Source organism: Podarcis raffonei, chromosome 2 (genome assembly GCF_027172205.1).
Source record: "Podarcis raffonei isolate rPodRaf1 chromosome 2, rPodRaf1.pri, whole genome shotgun sequence".
Lineage (NCBI taxonomy): Eukaryota > Metazoa > Chordata > Lepidosauria > Squamata > Lacertidae > Podarcis > Podarcis raffonei.
Genome location: NC_070603.1, coordinates 4,717,791 through 4,734,804, shown reverse-complemented (window position 1 = coordinate 4,734,804; position 17,014 = coordinate 4,717,791). Strand labels below are relative to the sequence as shown.

Here is a 17,014-nt window from a genome sequence, read left to right as displayed (position 1 = left end):
TTGATTTATTTTATTTTTAAATTAAAACCCTCGTTTTACGTTATCAGTTGTGAGCATACGTCGAGAATAGCAGCAGCGTACATTTTCCGTCCCCGAGCAACACGCAAGTGAAAAACGCCGATTCCGCAACTCCTTTGGCGACTACAACTCCCAGAAGGCACTGCGCGGCCGAACGCCCTTACCTCATTCTTCCTTTGTACTATACAATACTCGGAGGTGGGGGCTTTTTTGGGAGGGAGCTGTTCTCGCGATATTTGGGTTTTCTTCCTTCCCCACCCCCACCCTCGCCCGGCTTAGGCGGATTCTGCCCATCCCTCTACCTGGCCATGGCCGACCCCAAGTACGCGGACCTGCCCGGCATTGTGAGTGGGCGAGGAAGGGAGCGGGGGGGGGCGAGGAAGGTTCCGGGCCAGGGCAGAGGAGGGGCGGAGAAGGAGGAGGAGGCGGCGGGTGGGGCCGCCTCGCTTCGCTTTGTTTCGTGGGGTGGTTGGGGCGGCGGCGGCGGCAGCCTGGGGTCGGGGTGGGGTGGGGTCTGCGCTGCCGGGCGCGGGAGGAGCCTGGATCCTGAATGGCAGCCTAAATGGGGCTTGATTCTGTGACCCTGACGACATCAAAAAAACACGTGGTGTAATGAATAATAATCATTATTATTATATTTATATGTATATTTGTATCTTCATTCGAAGATCCCAGGGTGGTTCACAGTAGTGTTCCAGAGGATGTGCAGAGTGCCTTTCTCCTCAGCCGCGAGAGGTTGTGACAAATCTCATTGGAAGCTGCCTTAAAAATACACACACATAAACACGCACACAGACACACACACACACCACCCTTCATTCGAGGATCACAGGGCAGTTTACAAAATAAAAACAAGCAAATACATACAGTGCTGAGTCAGGCGGTTGGTCCATCTAGTACAGTAGTGCCTACACTGACTGGCAGTGGCTGTCCAGGATTTCAGACAGGGGTATGAACAGGCAAAGCAGGTGCTCTATTGATGAGCCATGGGGGATGCCCAGCCCAAGTTAGCCATCACCCCTCCAAAAGCACCCCCATTTGCTTTCCCCACTTCCATTGGGATGTGAATTTCCTTGTGGATTTTATCCGCAGCCAAGTAGCTTCCTAAGGTTGGTGGTCTCCACACCATCCTTTGAGGGAAACTTGGGTGCATTCACCCATGCCCCATTTTCTGTAAGCTTGTAACTGTTAGCATTTGAGCATCATTTTGCCTTGCAGTGTAATCCACATAGGAGCACTGGCCACATTCAATAAAGGGTTAGTAGATGCTGGGCCTGTGATTAATTGCTGAACTGCTTCTTGCTGATGCCCGGACAGTTGTGTTTTTATGCAGTTAGGGATGCTGTACCCTGGGAATTTAGAACATTATTCATGATAGTTTTGTGTTTTGGCTTCTGGGGATTTCCAAGCAATTGGTTCTTTCCCAAAACATTCTATGGAGTGTGTGGTAGAGCAGCTCAGTTGTTCAGGAAGGACAGTGGCATGACTTGAGGTCTCATGTAAAGAGCAACATATCCTATCTATACATGCCCCATCCATTTTCTTCTGCTTTATATCTGTGGGGAACCTTTTTTTAACCCGAGAGCCACATTCTTTGTGGGGAACATTTCAGGGGCTGCATGCCCAGATGCAAAAGTTGTCGGAGCAATTGGTATGAGTCTTACCTTTGTACAGTAAGGTTATATTCTAGTGACAGCCATCAGAGATTGATATGTGCTCACCCCTGGGGTTTAATGTGAGCTAATCAGGTTCCTTAGTAGTAAGTTCAGTAGTAGTAGACAGGTATCCTATAATGAGAACTTTACCACCAGAAGAAGAAGAAGAAGAGTTTGGATTTGATATCCCTCCTTTCACTCCCTTTAAGGAGTCTCAAAGCGGCTAACATTCTCCTTTCCCTTCCTCCCCCACAACAAACACTCTGTGAGGTGAGTGGGGCTGAGAGACTGGCCCAAGGTCACCCAGCAGCTGCATGTGGAGGAACGGAGACGCGAACCCGGTTCCCCAGATTACGAGACTACCGCTCTTAACCACTACACCACTACCATTATTCCCTAGAAAGGAAGAAAGCAGTAAAGTGTTTAATGTGCTTTAGGACCTTCTCAAAGTTCAGACAGGCTTGACCAGCTTCTCAGATGAGCTGAGTGTTCATCCTAGCATGTTCTCCAGCAATCCTCAAAAGATGTGTCCACAGTGAAAGGATTCCCTTAAGATAGAAGTTTTGAAATCTATGGTTTTAGGACATAGATGTTCTTTTAAGTTAAGGGCCGGTGGGCTAGTACCAATGTTTGTGACTTTTGTGGATTTACTTGATTACTTCTGTTCTCTGATTGTCTGGATGATGATGAGAGTTTATTCATTCCTGCTTTGAGGGCATATCATTGCCTAGAACACTTTTGGGTCTGTTCTGACCTTCTGTCTCTTTGTCTCTGGCCTTACTGGATCATCTTTTGTGTTTTCCAGGCCAGGAACGAGCCTGATGTTTATGAAACAAGTGATCTCCCAGAAGACGATCAAGCAGAGTTTGATGCGGTAAGATCATGTGACACTTATTCATGTCCTCAGTAGTGTTCTGGTTGCGTTATGTGGGTGTGCCAAGCCCTCAAACCATCTTCAAATGTTTCTTTTGACCAAAGCGACTTGTGCTACTTAATGCTGCCATGTATTTGACTGGGTGAAAGGGTTATGAGGTGGGTACGTGATAGAATTTGGTAGCTTAAATCTTTTTTTTTTAAAGGATCTGGATATCTAAATCATTCTTAAGGTTAAAAAAGGTGGAAAGCATTCAGCAGCTCCCAAAAAGAATGAATTTTGTGAACATCTGTCCACCCCAGTGACAATAATTTCCTCCTAATTGGATTCTACAGAATATTTCTAAACTATGGATATCTAAGGAGGGCTCGTGCTGCTCCTTAATAACATTCCTTTAAACTGAGATTAGATGTTTAAATTATTAGTAGAAAAGTTGAAGATTTGAAAGCTTTTGAACTTCCCTGCTTGCCAGGAAAGAGCTGTGTTTGCCTTTGACAAAAGACATGAAATTGGATGCCTTTATCTTCAGAGTGCAAAGCCCTCCTGAAGTAATCTTGAAGGTTTTGGTCAAAAACCCTATGCTGGAGGCATTCATTGATTTTAAATAGCAACTCTTTTATGGGACCCTTGCTGAAATGAATATAGGGTATTAACAACTGTATGCTATGGTGACAGCCCTGGTCCAGGAAAATGGATTTCAGGAGATACAGAAAAATACATTAATTGCTTGTAAGAGAGTGATAGATGAATTGTGCCCCCTTTGTTCATATATCAACATCAGTTTGGTATCTGAAATTAGAAATGGCAAACTAACCTTAAATCCTAACAGTCTAGTTCTAGACTTTTGTACCCAACAATGTTGCCAGGAGTGAGGTTTGGTTTTGCAAGTGGTATAAGCTAGGCTGTTTTCACATGTATATTGGGGGATAAATCTTTTTGCATGTTCATGTCTGGAAAATATTTCGGATTTCAGAAGCAAACACCAGATGTTTAGGAACCAGGGCTCTGTCCAGAGCTGAGAAAACAGGCACAAGTATGTCATTCCAAAGAAACAGTGATAGTCATCAACTTGGATGACTAAAAGAGGATCTAGATGTCCCATTGAGCTCAGTAGGATATATTCCTGAGTAGACATGTATAGAGTTGTGCTGTGAGTGTTCCTTGAACATTAGTTCTCTTGTGATGCGTACATCTCTTGGTGCTTCTTCCATTGGTAACAATTCTATTTTAACACCAATCAATCTCTGATGAAATCTAAAATCTGTAATGAAAAGTGTTTCCGGCATTTCTTGCAGTTAACCAGCAATAGCATCAGACTGTTGCTGCCATGCCTATACATTATGTCCACCCCCATTTGTGTAGGCTTTAATTTCATTTACAGTATTTGCTGTTCTTAATTTTCTGAGAATGTGAGATGGCCAGGTGCTGTATCGGCTGGAGCAATAGGTGGGTGCTTCTCTTTGTTTACTCACCTGGATCAATCTTTGCTCAGTCCAGATGAGCAGTGAACAGCACCTATGTTACATTGTGGTCTTTAGTAGAATTTCTACCAAGATCTGAATCCATCATAGTTTAGCTACAGTGTTTGCATAAGGATGGGCAAAAAGTGTGTTTTATGGGTGAGGCTGTTTGTCCCTAGTTTTAAACACAATTGGATTGTTGCAACTGTAGTTGTATAGAGTGGCTTGTTTGGCTACAGATAATATGAAGCAACATGAAATTTGGTTGTTCTGAGAAAAGCCTGAGGAAAATAATCTCAGCTTTCATTTTACAAAAGGGGTGTTTTGTGCAGGGGTAGCGGGGAGCTTCTGGATTTCATAGCTAAGGAGAAGGCAATATATGAACAGCGGCTTTTGAAAACTGGTATGTCCTTCCAGCTGTTTTGGGGTAGTGCTGTAGCATCAGATTCACAATTCTGGGTTTTTCACCAAAGTTCAAAGTGGTGTGTGTGTGTATTTGCTGCGAAGAAGCAGTGGGTGGTGTGCAGGTGCTTACCCTTTCTCTTGCTGCCACTTTCCTTCTTCAACAAGTAATTCTGCTCTAAGCTTTCCATAGTAAAGAAAATGCTTCCCTCTCTCCTAAATTGGCATTGAATGATTTGTCACAACAGACTGGATTTGTCACAACTAACTAGCTGGGCTGACTGATCTTCATTATTTGGTCTGACCTTTGCAAGGGTCAGTGCGGCAGTGGCATCTCCATGCTGGTATCTTCCATGTCCTGTCTTCCGTTCCTTTATTTGCAATAGGACAGAATAAAGATTCAAAATCTTGTGTTGGATTACCAATCTTAAGAGAGCAAAATAAACAAAAATAAACTTGAGAAAAATGGCCCATAAAAAATTAAAATTACTTGTAACAATGAAGTGTAGTGAGTTAGAGTGTTGGACTAGAGCAGGGGTAGGCAACCTAAGGCCCATGGGCTGGATGCGGCCCAATCACCTCAATCCAGCCCGCGGACGGTCCGGGAATCAGCGTGCTTTTACATGAGTAGAATGTGCCCTTTTATTTAAAATGCATCTCTGGGTTATTTGTGGGGCATAGGAATTCGTTCATTCCCACCCACCCCCAATACAGCCCGGCCCACCAAATGGTCTGAGAGACAGTGGACCGGCTCACAGCTGAAAAAGGATTCTGACCCCTGGACTAGAGGTAAGGGACTTGACTCAGCCAGGAAGCTTGCTGGGTAACTTTGGACCAGTTTCTCTCTTTTAGGCTAATCTATCTCAGAAAGTGAAGATGAAATAGGATACTCCCATGTGTAACTGCTCCTTAGTTCCTTGGACAGTGGTGTGAGAAAGTTTTTGGCCTGGTGGGTCAAGACTTTTTCTCCTCCAGCCTGTGAACCAACTTTGACAGTTGTGCATGGTCTCCAACATCGGTCATTGCCAACCGTCATGACCTTGAGGGGTCAGGTGTGCCAACACAGGTAGGGAGAGGGGCCATTGTGCTCATGTTCTGCTTGCAGGCTTCCCACAAGCATCTGCATGTCACCCATGAAAACAGGATGCTGGACTAGATGGGCCAAGTATCCATATTCATGTGAATCCTGGACTTTAGTACTTTTTCTGCTGCATTGATTTTCATCCATTTCAAGTAGTAGCTCTCAAGCTGTTTGAGGTCTGAGACCACTTCCATGAAAGCAGCACATAGACTCACTAGTATGACTTTCCTTGGATGTGCATCAGAATGGGGAAGAATAGTTATCCAGTAGCTTAATTCTTATTTGAAATCTAAGTATTATAATTATAGCTTCTGGGTTCCTTGTCCTGACCATGTGAACTTTGGAAATCACTCCCATTGATTTCAGGGTCGCTTAGATCCATATAATAATGCTCAGAATTGCAGTCCACAGCCATCTGATTTAAAATGAGTGATGGACACCCATCTTTTGGCTTGAGTTCAAATTGAACACAATGGAAAAACAAACCCCATGCAGCTGTGGCTGTACATGAAGGAACCAGGAGAAAGCAGCCCAAGTGTCAGAATTGGACTTAGCTTCATGTTTAAGAAACCACTGCCCAGATTCTTGGAAGGGCACTTAAAGTGTCTGCTTAGAATTAAGGGACTGGATTGGCCTATTCCTAGTTTTGTGCACCCTTTTGAGTATGTGGTAGTTTCTTGCAATGTGTGCACATGTTGTCTCTCAGACTTTAGCAATCCAGTCATGTACCTCCACTATCATGGGAAGGGGGTGGCTTCTGACACATCATTTGAAATGCCCCCCCCCAAAGTGTTTACACTAATGTGCGCAAAGCAGGCTCCTGGCTTGTCATACTCCAGAAATCAACATATGCAGGTTATTTAAGCTTGTCTCCCAGTGCAGTTGCATCCCCCAATGGTTGTGGGCATACTTCCAAGCAGTGCATCACTATTTTGAATGTGGTTGGCCACATCTGCAGTAAAGTCATCTTGCCATTTGGGCCCCCCAGTTATTAAGAACATGTGCCATACTGGATGCAATGGAATACAGACAACTCCCCATTCATGCTTGTTCAATATGTGTGCAACTATGTATCATGCCAAACCCAGAAGTGACCTGAAAACTTCACAAAAAGGGGCGGGGCAGTGTTGGAACAGGGTCTTTGCAGGGTTTCTCAATGGTATTTCAAATATACACCATTTCATTTAAATGTGTGGTACCTTGGAACATAACCCCTGCACAAATTGGGAGTTGCCTGTACTCCTAATTCTGACATCCTAACCTTTTTAGAGGAAAAGTGAGTTTTTTAATAAAAAATTAAGGCTGGAAAATGATACATTGCATTTTCTTTCTAGGGAAATGCTGCGGATGCAGGCTAAAAATGCAAAGCACGATGAGTTTGAGACAGAATTTTTGTTTGCCAGCCTTTGCCTTCCATATGGCTTTTCAGAAGAGGGACCGTAGTTCAATGGTAGCACTGCAAGATGGTCTCAGGTTCTGTTCCTGCAGGTCCAATTAAAAAAATTCTGGTACTAGCCCTGAGTAAGACTCTTCTTTTCCTGAGACCCTGGAGAGCCTTCCCCACCTGGTGCCCTCCAGATGCTTTGGACTACAACTCCCATGATTGCTGACCGTGCTGGCTAGGACTTGTACTCGAAAGCATCTAGAGGGCATCAGAAAGGGAAAGGTTGCAGTAGGCAACACTAGACCAGATGAACTTGGGTCATTGTTTTACATTCATCAAGTGAAAAGCCTAAGGTTCTCCAGATAGTGCTGGTCTACAGCTCCCACCATCACTGGCTATTGACCATGTTGGCTGGTGCTGATGGACAGCTCCCACCCCTGAAGTCCATCACCTGGTGGGAAAGCCACCAGTTTCCCATCACTGATCTAGTCTATCATGCTGTTTCCAGCTATGGCCGGCCATTTGCTTCTAGGAAGCTTAAAATTGGGGCATGGAATTGTTGGCCTATGTAGCCTATGCAGTTTCTGATAATGGAGAGTCTATTTAATTATTATGCCTAACCTCCCTTGATAGACTTATCTTTGAAGAATTTAGCATACCCTTACAAGGCATTATAAGGCCATGGCCATTACCATTTCTTGTGGTTATGAATTCCATCTGTTAAATTACACACTGTGTGGGAGCTGTTCAGCAGCAGGGAATTATAACTTCACACACACACACACACGTCAAGTACTTCCTCTTGTCTTTCTTGGTCCTACTGCCAACCAGTTTCAGTGGGTGACCCCAAATTCTAGTATTGTGAAAAGGGGGGAGAAAAAAATCTTTCTCTGCATCAGTCGTACTTTTAAGAGCCTCTATCATGTCTACCCTTGCAGTCTGTGGAAATGCTTCTCCATGAATGCTGATGCGTAGACAAGACGTTTCAGATGTGATGGCTGCTCATATTTGAGTCTTGGATGTGATTCTCCTCTTGCATATCCTACAAAATGTTTGGTTTGTGGCTTTCTCATATTTGAGTCTTGGATGTGATTCTCCTCTTGCATATCCTACAAAATGTTTGGTTTGTGGCTTTCCGTAGTACCCACCCTCTCTGTCAAGGAGGGATACTAGTAAATAGATGCTGAACTCCAGCAGTCATGGTTTGTGTTTTAGCATTTAGTCCTATTTCCCTGTGAAAACCAGCCATGCAACCTGGTATTGTTTTCCCTTAAATGCTTTGCTGTGGGCTGCACGGAAGCTGTGTTTCCTTCTAAGCATGCAATACTCCTGAGAGGAATTGCATGAGGTACATAGTAACTCATAGTAACTGGGTGTGGGGAGGGGAGGGTGAGGGAGGAGGGTTTGAATAATACATTACTTTGGCAATGCTAGCTGAGGGGAACAGTTGAGGCACTAGTTCCCTTATGTAGTCTGACATAAATCCCCAGCACCTGGGTGCCTAAACATTTGATACTAGTGGCTGCCTATTCCAAAAATATAACATTTTGACCCTGCCCTTATGGTTGGAACATCTGGTTTTCTGCATAGGATTCAGAAACTTGCTAATCTTGCACCATTTTGATTCCATATTTAGCGTGAATATTTAACATAGCTGTTTAAGGAAACTTGCACCTTTTTTACATAGCATCATGTGCTTTGCACTAACTAAAACCGCACTTGATTTTTAAACCCCATATTGGGCTGGAATTTATACTGCATGAAAGTTGCTTCGCCAGGAAGGGGAATGGTGGCAGGTTAAAGGTAAAGGTAATTGAGGGGTACAAAGATGTGTGCGGGAAGGCATTATTTATGTGTGTGAAGTAAACACATAAAAGCAGGAAAGCGTATACTAGCTCTGCTGCCCTGTCACTGTTCCAATTCCCCTTCATGAGTTGGGAGGGTGACCATTGGGACAGGAATAAAACTGCTGGCATATTTGCAAAGCTAAGCAAGTTCCAATATGGTTTCAAATTGGATGGGAACCATGTGTTGAGATTCCTGCATTGCAGGGGCTTGGACTAGATGGCCCTTGGTGTCCCTTTTGAATCTACAACAAGGGAAGGGGTGAGGAACTGGTGGACCTTCAAGAGTTGTTGGACTCCATCTTCCATCATCCCTGACTGTTGGACATTCTGGCTGAAGCTGTTGGGAGTTGGAGTCCAACAATATCTGGAGGGTCACAGATTCTCCATCTCAGCACCAGCTGAAGTTTCAGTGGCAGCCCCATATAACATAACAGTATTCAATCCATTGAGTTACCTGGGCATTAATGACACAGATGTGATTGGACTCCCAGCTCCCATCACCCCTGGCTATTGGTCATGCTGGCTGGGATGGATAGGAGTTGAACTTCAAAAGCATCTGGAGGGCCACACATCGGAGCCCACTACTCACCTGGAAAACACCACATTGGCTACGCACAGGCTCAAGGCTTTGCTTGCTTCATGGTGACTGAAGCAGCGCCTCCAGATTGGATTGCAGTTGACGGAATCACAGTTTTTAATCCTGTAATTACTTTCCATGAAAATAAATGACAGGAACTGTTGTTCTCCTCACTTGAATAGTTTCTAAATGCTCAAAAATAACAGATCTCTGGGTTGGAAGAGGTAGAAGGCTGCCATTGAGAAAGCAAAAGAGCGAAGCAGTGCTCTTTTGGCTAGTTGCTACGGATTTTAAGAGGCTGCCATTAAAGATGTCCAGATGAAAAGTTGGGAGCACAGGAGCTCCTCTGATGGGAGCTGGCATAAAGGTTTCCGCCTATAAATGATTCACTCCTTGAAAGTAGGTCAGTGCTTGGGGGAGGTGTGCAAAGTCTTTCTTCTTTGCAGCAATCACTGCTTGCTAACCTTACAGGGAAGGACAGGCTGGTGGAGCATCAGCTTCTTTCTCTGAGGGTTCTGGGGTGTGGAGAGGAGCGGGAGGTTGAGTGAAGAAGAGTTTTCGGCATGAACTCATAACACTTCGTTTTCTCAGAATTAATATGTTTTGTATTGGAAGGCTTTACTATTAATGTTACCAGTGGACATGACATTTTACAGTATAAACATAGAAGAGATTCCTAGAAGGAATGAAGTAGGGGGGAGAGAAGGACATGGACAAGATATGAATATGAAATATGAGAGAAGAGAACCACGTAGGTATTCGGTGCCAGTCACTGGGCTTTAAAGTTAAAATTCTAATGATGTTCTTTACCATTTTTTGTAAAAAATTCCTTTCGGTGAGGAAAATGGCAGCCAACTGGCAAGAAGCAAGAATCACATGTCCACTTCTGAGGAAATTTTAAAAGCTCACAGCATGAATGTCCATTTGTGTGTGTGATTGGTCATATGTCACATTTTGGATGTGGATGTACTGTGAGGGTATAAGCTATTTGAGGCCTATTTTGGAAAGAATAGGTTATGGTAGGAGTAGGGAGGGTGTTTTGAGACACAGCTCTCGTCATCTCTTGCCATGGACTGCTGGAAGTTGCAGTCCAACAACGTCTGCAGGACATTGTGTTGGCTGCTCCTGCATTATGGACATTGCTATATGTATTCTACTTTTGCCCAAGGCAAGCTGAATTCTGTAAGTTGTCTAAATAATGCAAATCAACATATCCTATCCAGTGTGCCTCTTGCCCTTAAAGCATCGCCCACATACCTTCAGCCTGTTTTTTCGCAGTTATAAGGACAAAGAAACAGCCCTCAAAACAAAAATGGAGATTCTCAGGAAGTAGAATTCTGCACACAGCTAAAATATTTGATGGTGTAGGATTGCAGAATGCACACAGCCCTGGTTTATGGTTGTGTGGTTCCTGGTCTGTGGGAAACCCATGGGCTCGAGTAGAGCTCCATGAAACTGATAGGGTGGGTAGGTGGGTTTCCCATTCAGAATTAGGCCTCCCTGAAGATGCTGGGAATGAGGTGGTAAAATGGGCTGTACCACTTCGGATGACAGGTGGAGAATAACAATGCTGCATTTTGATTTAGCAGCTCCCAGTTTCCAAATACATCTCTGCCCATCCTGTACTGTGACACAAAAGTTGGGACTAAATGTTGCTATAGTGAGAGTACCACAAGCACCTGCAAGACATTTGTGTGTTTTTAATGTTGTTTTTGAAGGTTATGTAATCGCTAAGGTTTTTGGGGCCTTTGATCCAGCTCTGTTAACCTCTGCTATTAGTTCCACAGGCTTTTTCCTTTGCAGCTGCCATAGAGGATGCCTTATGATTTTGTGAATTTGCCTGATAACTGTTTTAACTGTGTTTGTATTGAACTGTTGCACACTTGAACTTATCTGAGTTTTCCTAATGCTCTTCCCCTTCACCCCTCACACCACCTTGCCTGGACACTAGTTTGCACAAGTAAGACCATTAAAAATGCTTCTTCTTATTTTATTTCTCTGCATGCTTCTAGAATTTTTGTGTTTTGCATGTGGGTAACTGTGCACTTTTCTCTTCTTTAATTACTTTAAAATCCCTGTTTATAATATGGCAGTGGGGAAACAATGATTATTAATCAAGGGTTGTTTTGATATATAATATTTGTGAATGATTCATGGTGATGTTATCTTTTCACTGGGGCTCTTGCACAGAACAGAGGAAAGCAATAAATTCAGGATTATAGGCTTTTTCAAGAAAAGGAGAAAGAGAGAGAGAGAGAGAAGTAGGGAGCCTCATTTTACTTCAGCCTGTTGATTCAGGAGAAAAGGGAAAGTATAATAGAAGTTGCATTAATATACTTATTTTTGCACTCTGAAGGGTAAAATGGTAGATTCTGGGGTAGGGCTGGGCGATATATCAGTACAGTGGTACCTCGGGTTACATACGCTTCAGATTACAGATGTTTCAGGTTACAGACTCCGCTAACCCAGAAATATTACCTCAGGTTAAGAACTTTGCTTCAGGATGAGAACAGAAATTGTGCTCTGGCAGTGCGACAGCAGTGGGAGGCCCCATTAGCTAAAGTGGTGCTTCAGGTTAAGAACAGTTTCAGGTTAAAAACTGACCTCCGGAACGAATTAAGTACACACCAGAGGTACCACTGTATATTGTCCAAAATCAGTTTGAAGTGTTTCATAATATTTGAGCTAGCAATATATCACAAGTCACAATGTGTGTAAGGGCTAGGTGATATCTGGTTTTCAAAATTGCGATAACTCACCAGCTAAACATTGCAATGTTGTCACCAGTTAAACATTGCAATCTACCACAGTGTCTGAAATAAGGATGGAACTATACAGAGGTGAACAGGACAATGGCCTGGCAACTGCTACTACTTAGGTGTCTAAAATGGATAAATGACAATATTATCAATCATTACACACTCAGTTTCATCAACAGGAAAGCCAAAATGCATCCCAACAGGACTTTTGGTTCACTGCGGGAGGCAGTGGAAGACAGGAGTGCCTGGCGTGCTCTGGTCCATGGGGTCACGAAGAGTCGGACACGACCAAACGACTAAACAACAACAACCAAATGGTGGTATTCAGGACAATTGAAAGTCCTGTTGGGATGCATTTTGGCTTGCCTGGTGCTGAAAGTGACCATGAGGTGATTGGTAATATAATCATTTATCAGTTTTAGACCCTTAAGTAGTAGCAGTTGCAGGACATTGTCATTTTCGCCTCTGCGTAGTTCTTTCTTTATTTCAGATATCATGATATATTGATATATCATGATGTTTGCTGGTGATATATCACGATATTGAAAACCAGTTATTGCCCAGCCTTATTCTGGGGAATAAAGGTAGCTTGTGTTGAAGTGGCACAAATTATAGGAGAATCAGACAGGTTGGATGGCAGGGGCAGGATGTATCCGACATTGCAGATGGAGGCATGGCTGGGAATCTGCATTGGAGTGCTGGTTCTTAGTTCTGAAGTACGTCCGATGCATGCCTCTGAGCTCTTCCCACTCCTTGCCATAGAAGCAGCAGCCAAGTTCCTTCCACTTCCACATCTGATATTTAGGATCAGGGTTTCCAACTTGGAAGGGATGGTTTGGCTTAAATGCCTGGTCTGTTGCATTTTAAACCCACTGGATCTCGCAAGTGTTCCTTCCCTTACAAAACTTGTTCTTGACAGATCAGTTTAGATATTCAGCAAAATTAGAGTCATGACCCTGGGTGGGTCTGAGGCGTGTCACATAGGAAACACCTAAGCCTCAGGACAGTAATTTTTACGGTGGAATGCTACATGAGACTACTGAGAGGTAATCCCTGTTGAGTTCAGTGGGACTTATTCACAGGTTAAGTGAGTACAGTGTTGCAGTCCGGTTGAAATCTGTATCTATGCACGGAAATCAATTTTATATCAATGGCTTTCGTAAATGTTACCACAAGTATTTCAGAGACAAGTATTTCAGGTACATCCCTAAGTAAGTTGTGTGTAAATGCAGATTAACACCCCATAAGTACAACTCTAGGCTGCTTTTGAAAATAAGACACTGATCTGTTTTCAAAACATGGCTTATCAAATGTTTTGGATCATGGTTTTAGCTTCTGAAGAGTAGGGCAAGGCATTGCCCAGAGTTTAGATCTGCCCAGCCTTCTCTTCCAATTCTTACGGTACAATGGCTCCCCTTCACTTCATGTCTCAGCTCTCCATCCTACCTGTGATAGGGACGCACGTGCCATGGACAGTGTGGTAAACCCTGGCTTTAAAATTACATGTGTTTGCCACCATATAATATGCAGATGACATGGCAATAAGAGAAGAAGACCAAATAGACCCAATGCAGATATAATACTGCCTTCATCAAAATTGTGGTTTGCAGGAGCCAGCCATAGGAATTCACCCTCCTCCCCTCTCCAGTGTGGATTCTTCCATACTTGTTGTCAGATTTAATCACGATTTATAATTGCATCTCCAATGATGTCCTGCTGACTAGAGTTCCCATCTTACCTGGAGATTGAAACCAAGGTTTGTTTTGGGTTTGCAAGCTGTGGTTAATACTGGTGCTGATAGAACACTGAAGTTTAGCAGTTAAAGTGAGGTTCAAGGTGACAAGGGAAGAGAGGGGGGGAATTGTGCTCTAGAGGAGGTGGGGGACAGGGCAGGCTTTCATGAGGCTGGCTCGCCAATTGCATGGTTGGCAGGGAACCATCATTGCACTTGTTACATCTGCACCAGATCATAAGTTACAGTTCTTTAAGACTTCTTCAATCTAACATTTTAAGTTTTAAAGATGTTAGCTATTTATATATTATTACGTTTTTACCCCACCTTTCCCCTAAGGCTCTGAAAGTGGCACACATGATTCCCCTCCTTTCCATATTATCCTTGGCACAACCCTATGAGGTAGGTTAGGCTGAGAGACAGTGACTAGCCCAAGGTCACCTGGGAGTTCCATGAGCAGGAGCTGTGTGATGGACTCGCTCATTTCAGCCATGTTAGGTTCACCCCTCGCCCCTGCATACACATCCCTGCCAACCCCTCTTATTTGTGTAGCACAGATACATTGCACAGACCTAGGCTAATATCAGAATGAATAATGAGCAAGGAAGTAGAAGAGAAGTGAAGTAAAAAAATAACTGTGTTTTCATTCTGAGAACTGAGCAGCTTCCAAGCCTGTTGAAAGTGTAACAGCCTGCCCTGAGTATGCAAGATCAAATTTGGAGGGGAGGGGAGGGAGACCCAAACCTGATGAAACATTGATTTTCCTGGCAGTCTTTCCCAACCAGCTTGATCTGTAAGCTGCCTTTATGGTGCTCTTGTGTCACTCTGTCAAGTCAGGGCTGGAAAAATCCTAAACACCTGATTTACAAGGGTATCTGACAAATTTTACTTTTTAAATTTTGTTTTGATTATGCATTTTTATAATTTAAATATACACATATACATATATCTGACAATTACAAGGGTATGTGCTATACATTCCAGCCCTATGCAGGGCTGATTCCTAAATCTTTAATACTGGTGCCTTGAAATTTTGAAATCCTTTTTCTTAATCCTGCTTTTCTATAAGATCACTGCATGTGAAATGCATTGTGGGAGATTTGTGTGCCCGGAGGTGAAAGGGCGCAAGGGAGCGGAATGTAGAAGGGAAGTTCTGAAGATGAAAGACGCAGCCCATCCTTTCTTAGAACACTTAACATTTTATTCCTATTTTCCCCAGGGTCCCCCCTGCCCCCCCCCGCTCCAACTTTGGGGATGATTTCAGCAGAAGCAAAAAACTGAGACTGTCAGATGTCTTAATCATCCCATTATTGCTTTTGTTAGGACTTAAAAAGAAAACTAGGCACGATTCTGCCAAAGTTAAGCATTCCTTCCCCCCACCAACCATATTGATTTCAATATGGAAAGTTTAGCACAGGCTTAAAACTGCTGTCATTGAAATCCATGTCTGTGTCAGCTAAATGTCAGGCTGAGAAAAATGGCTCCTTTCAAGCCTACCTCACAGCCCAGGAGGCAGATACCAGCCTCTTCTTTGTTCCCTCTGCCACAGACAACTCCTTGCTTGGTCACGTGGCCTCTGTTTAGCTGCCTCTCTGCTTGCCTTGGGTGGGGAAGCCCTGTGCAGACTCCGACTGTAGTGGCACTGAATGCTTTGCTGATGGCTGCCCTATATTGGAAGGGCAGAGCTGAGGCAATGTAGGCCATAATACCTGTGCAGATGCCCCCTAGGTAGCACAAGGATGCTGTGATCTTGTTATGTGTTTGGGTTGATGATGCCAATAGGTTTTCTACTAAGGAAAAAGACTCTTGGAGCCCAGTGAAGCGCCTGCTTCATTATCCCTGGATAGAGAGAGGATCATATCCACAGCATACAGTTTATGCACATGGCTTCCTACCAAAGAATCCTGGGAACCATGGTTAAAGGGTGCAGGGAACTGGAGTCAGACACGACTAAACGACTAAACAACAACAACAGTTTCCAGGATTCTGTGTGGGAGGGAAGCCATGAATGCTCAAAGTTAGATGCCCATTAAAATTTGTGGGACCTGTGTGCTTAAGAGTGTGGGTGCCCCACTGATTTCCGTAGGACTTAAATAGACTTGTACGGGAGAATCCTCAACACCTTTAGAATACCAAATTGCACTCTTTTTTGCTGGCTCCTCCTCCTCCGAGGAACATACAGATGAGAGGAAGAGCTTGCACTGGGCCCCTTCCAACTTAGCTTCTCTAATATGAGGGCAGTTTTGTGTCTGCCAACAGCAAGTGCTGGAGGCAGAAGTGGCAACTTTCTGCGGGGTGCTTTGTTACAACAAGGGGGGGGGGGAGAGGCAACCAGCAGTTGGGGCAACCGTCTAATGGGGAAGAGCACAATAATACTTAGCTGATATACTGCAGCCATGCATACATATGCGAGAGGCTCACATTGCTGTAAACGTGCTTTGATTGCTCCCTCCGCCCCCTCCGCATTTCATCTGCATGCTCCTGAGGAAGATCTTTTCCAGTCCCCTGGGTATTCTGGGACAAGCAATGCTCTTTGAAGTTTTTCACATTTGCCATCTGGAGAGAATGCAGCATGAGGGCTCTCTCTGGTTCCTGAAAAACAAGCTGGCTTTCTCTGCCACCTGCGAGTCATTTCCATCCCACCCTGTCAGTCAGGTACCTAGTGAGACTAACATTAACAAAGGCAAATTGAATCCTTGGCTGGCGGTGGGTGCCATCAGGCTTTGGGGCAGAAGTAACGGGCTGCAGGAGGGGCTGGCAGATACAGCAAGGCCAGGTCACCACTTCTGAAGTAATACAAATTACCCCTTTAATAGTTCTCCCTCCACCTGCCACCATCCAGTACCATTAAGTGCAAAGTCTAAAATTGCATAGCGGTGTCACTGCTTGTAGAGAGTTAGGAAGATGATGCTGGCTTCTGTGGCCAGCTTGCTAAAGCAGAGAGAGAGAAAAACCAGTTTGAAAAACCTGCTTGTTTCTCTTCACTGCCTGTCTGGCACTGAGGCACAAGGATACTTTTGACATGCTCTCAATCCCAGCCATCAGTGATCAGCTGGGATTTGAACCAGAATTGGAGTATGTTGAGCACTTTGCCAGCAAGGCAAACCAAGAAGCCTCACTTAGGTTAACCAAAGCCTTGTTTTGCTCTGGGAGCAAGTTAACACACTGTGTGTGTGTGTGTGTGTGTGTGTGTGAGAGAGAGAGAGAGAGAGAGAGACAGATGGA

The 17,014-nt window shown here is 44.1% G+C and overlaps 1 protein-coding gene across 1 annotated transcript in view; it reads left to right on the top strand.

The window, feature by feature from the left end:
* Positions 1-240: 240 nt before the first annotated feature.
* DCTN2 (dynactin subunit 2) overlaps positions 241-17,014 on the top strand; it is a 39,347-nt gene continuing 22,573 nt past the window's right edge. The window contains exons 1-2 of the mRNA XM_053370756.1: positions 241-362; positions 2,479-2,547. Of these exons, the coding sequence (XP_053226731.1) occupies positions 327-362; positions 2,479-2,547 (105 nt within the window). The 5' untranslated portion in view covers positions 241-326. The remainder of the gene's footprint in view (positions 363-2,478; positions 2,548-17,014) is intronic.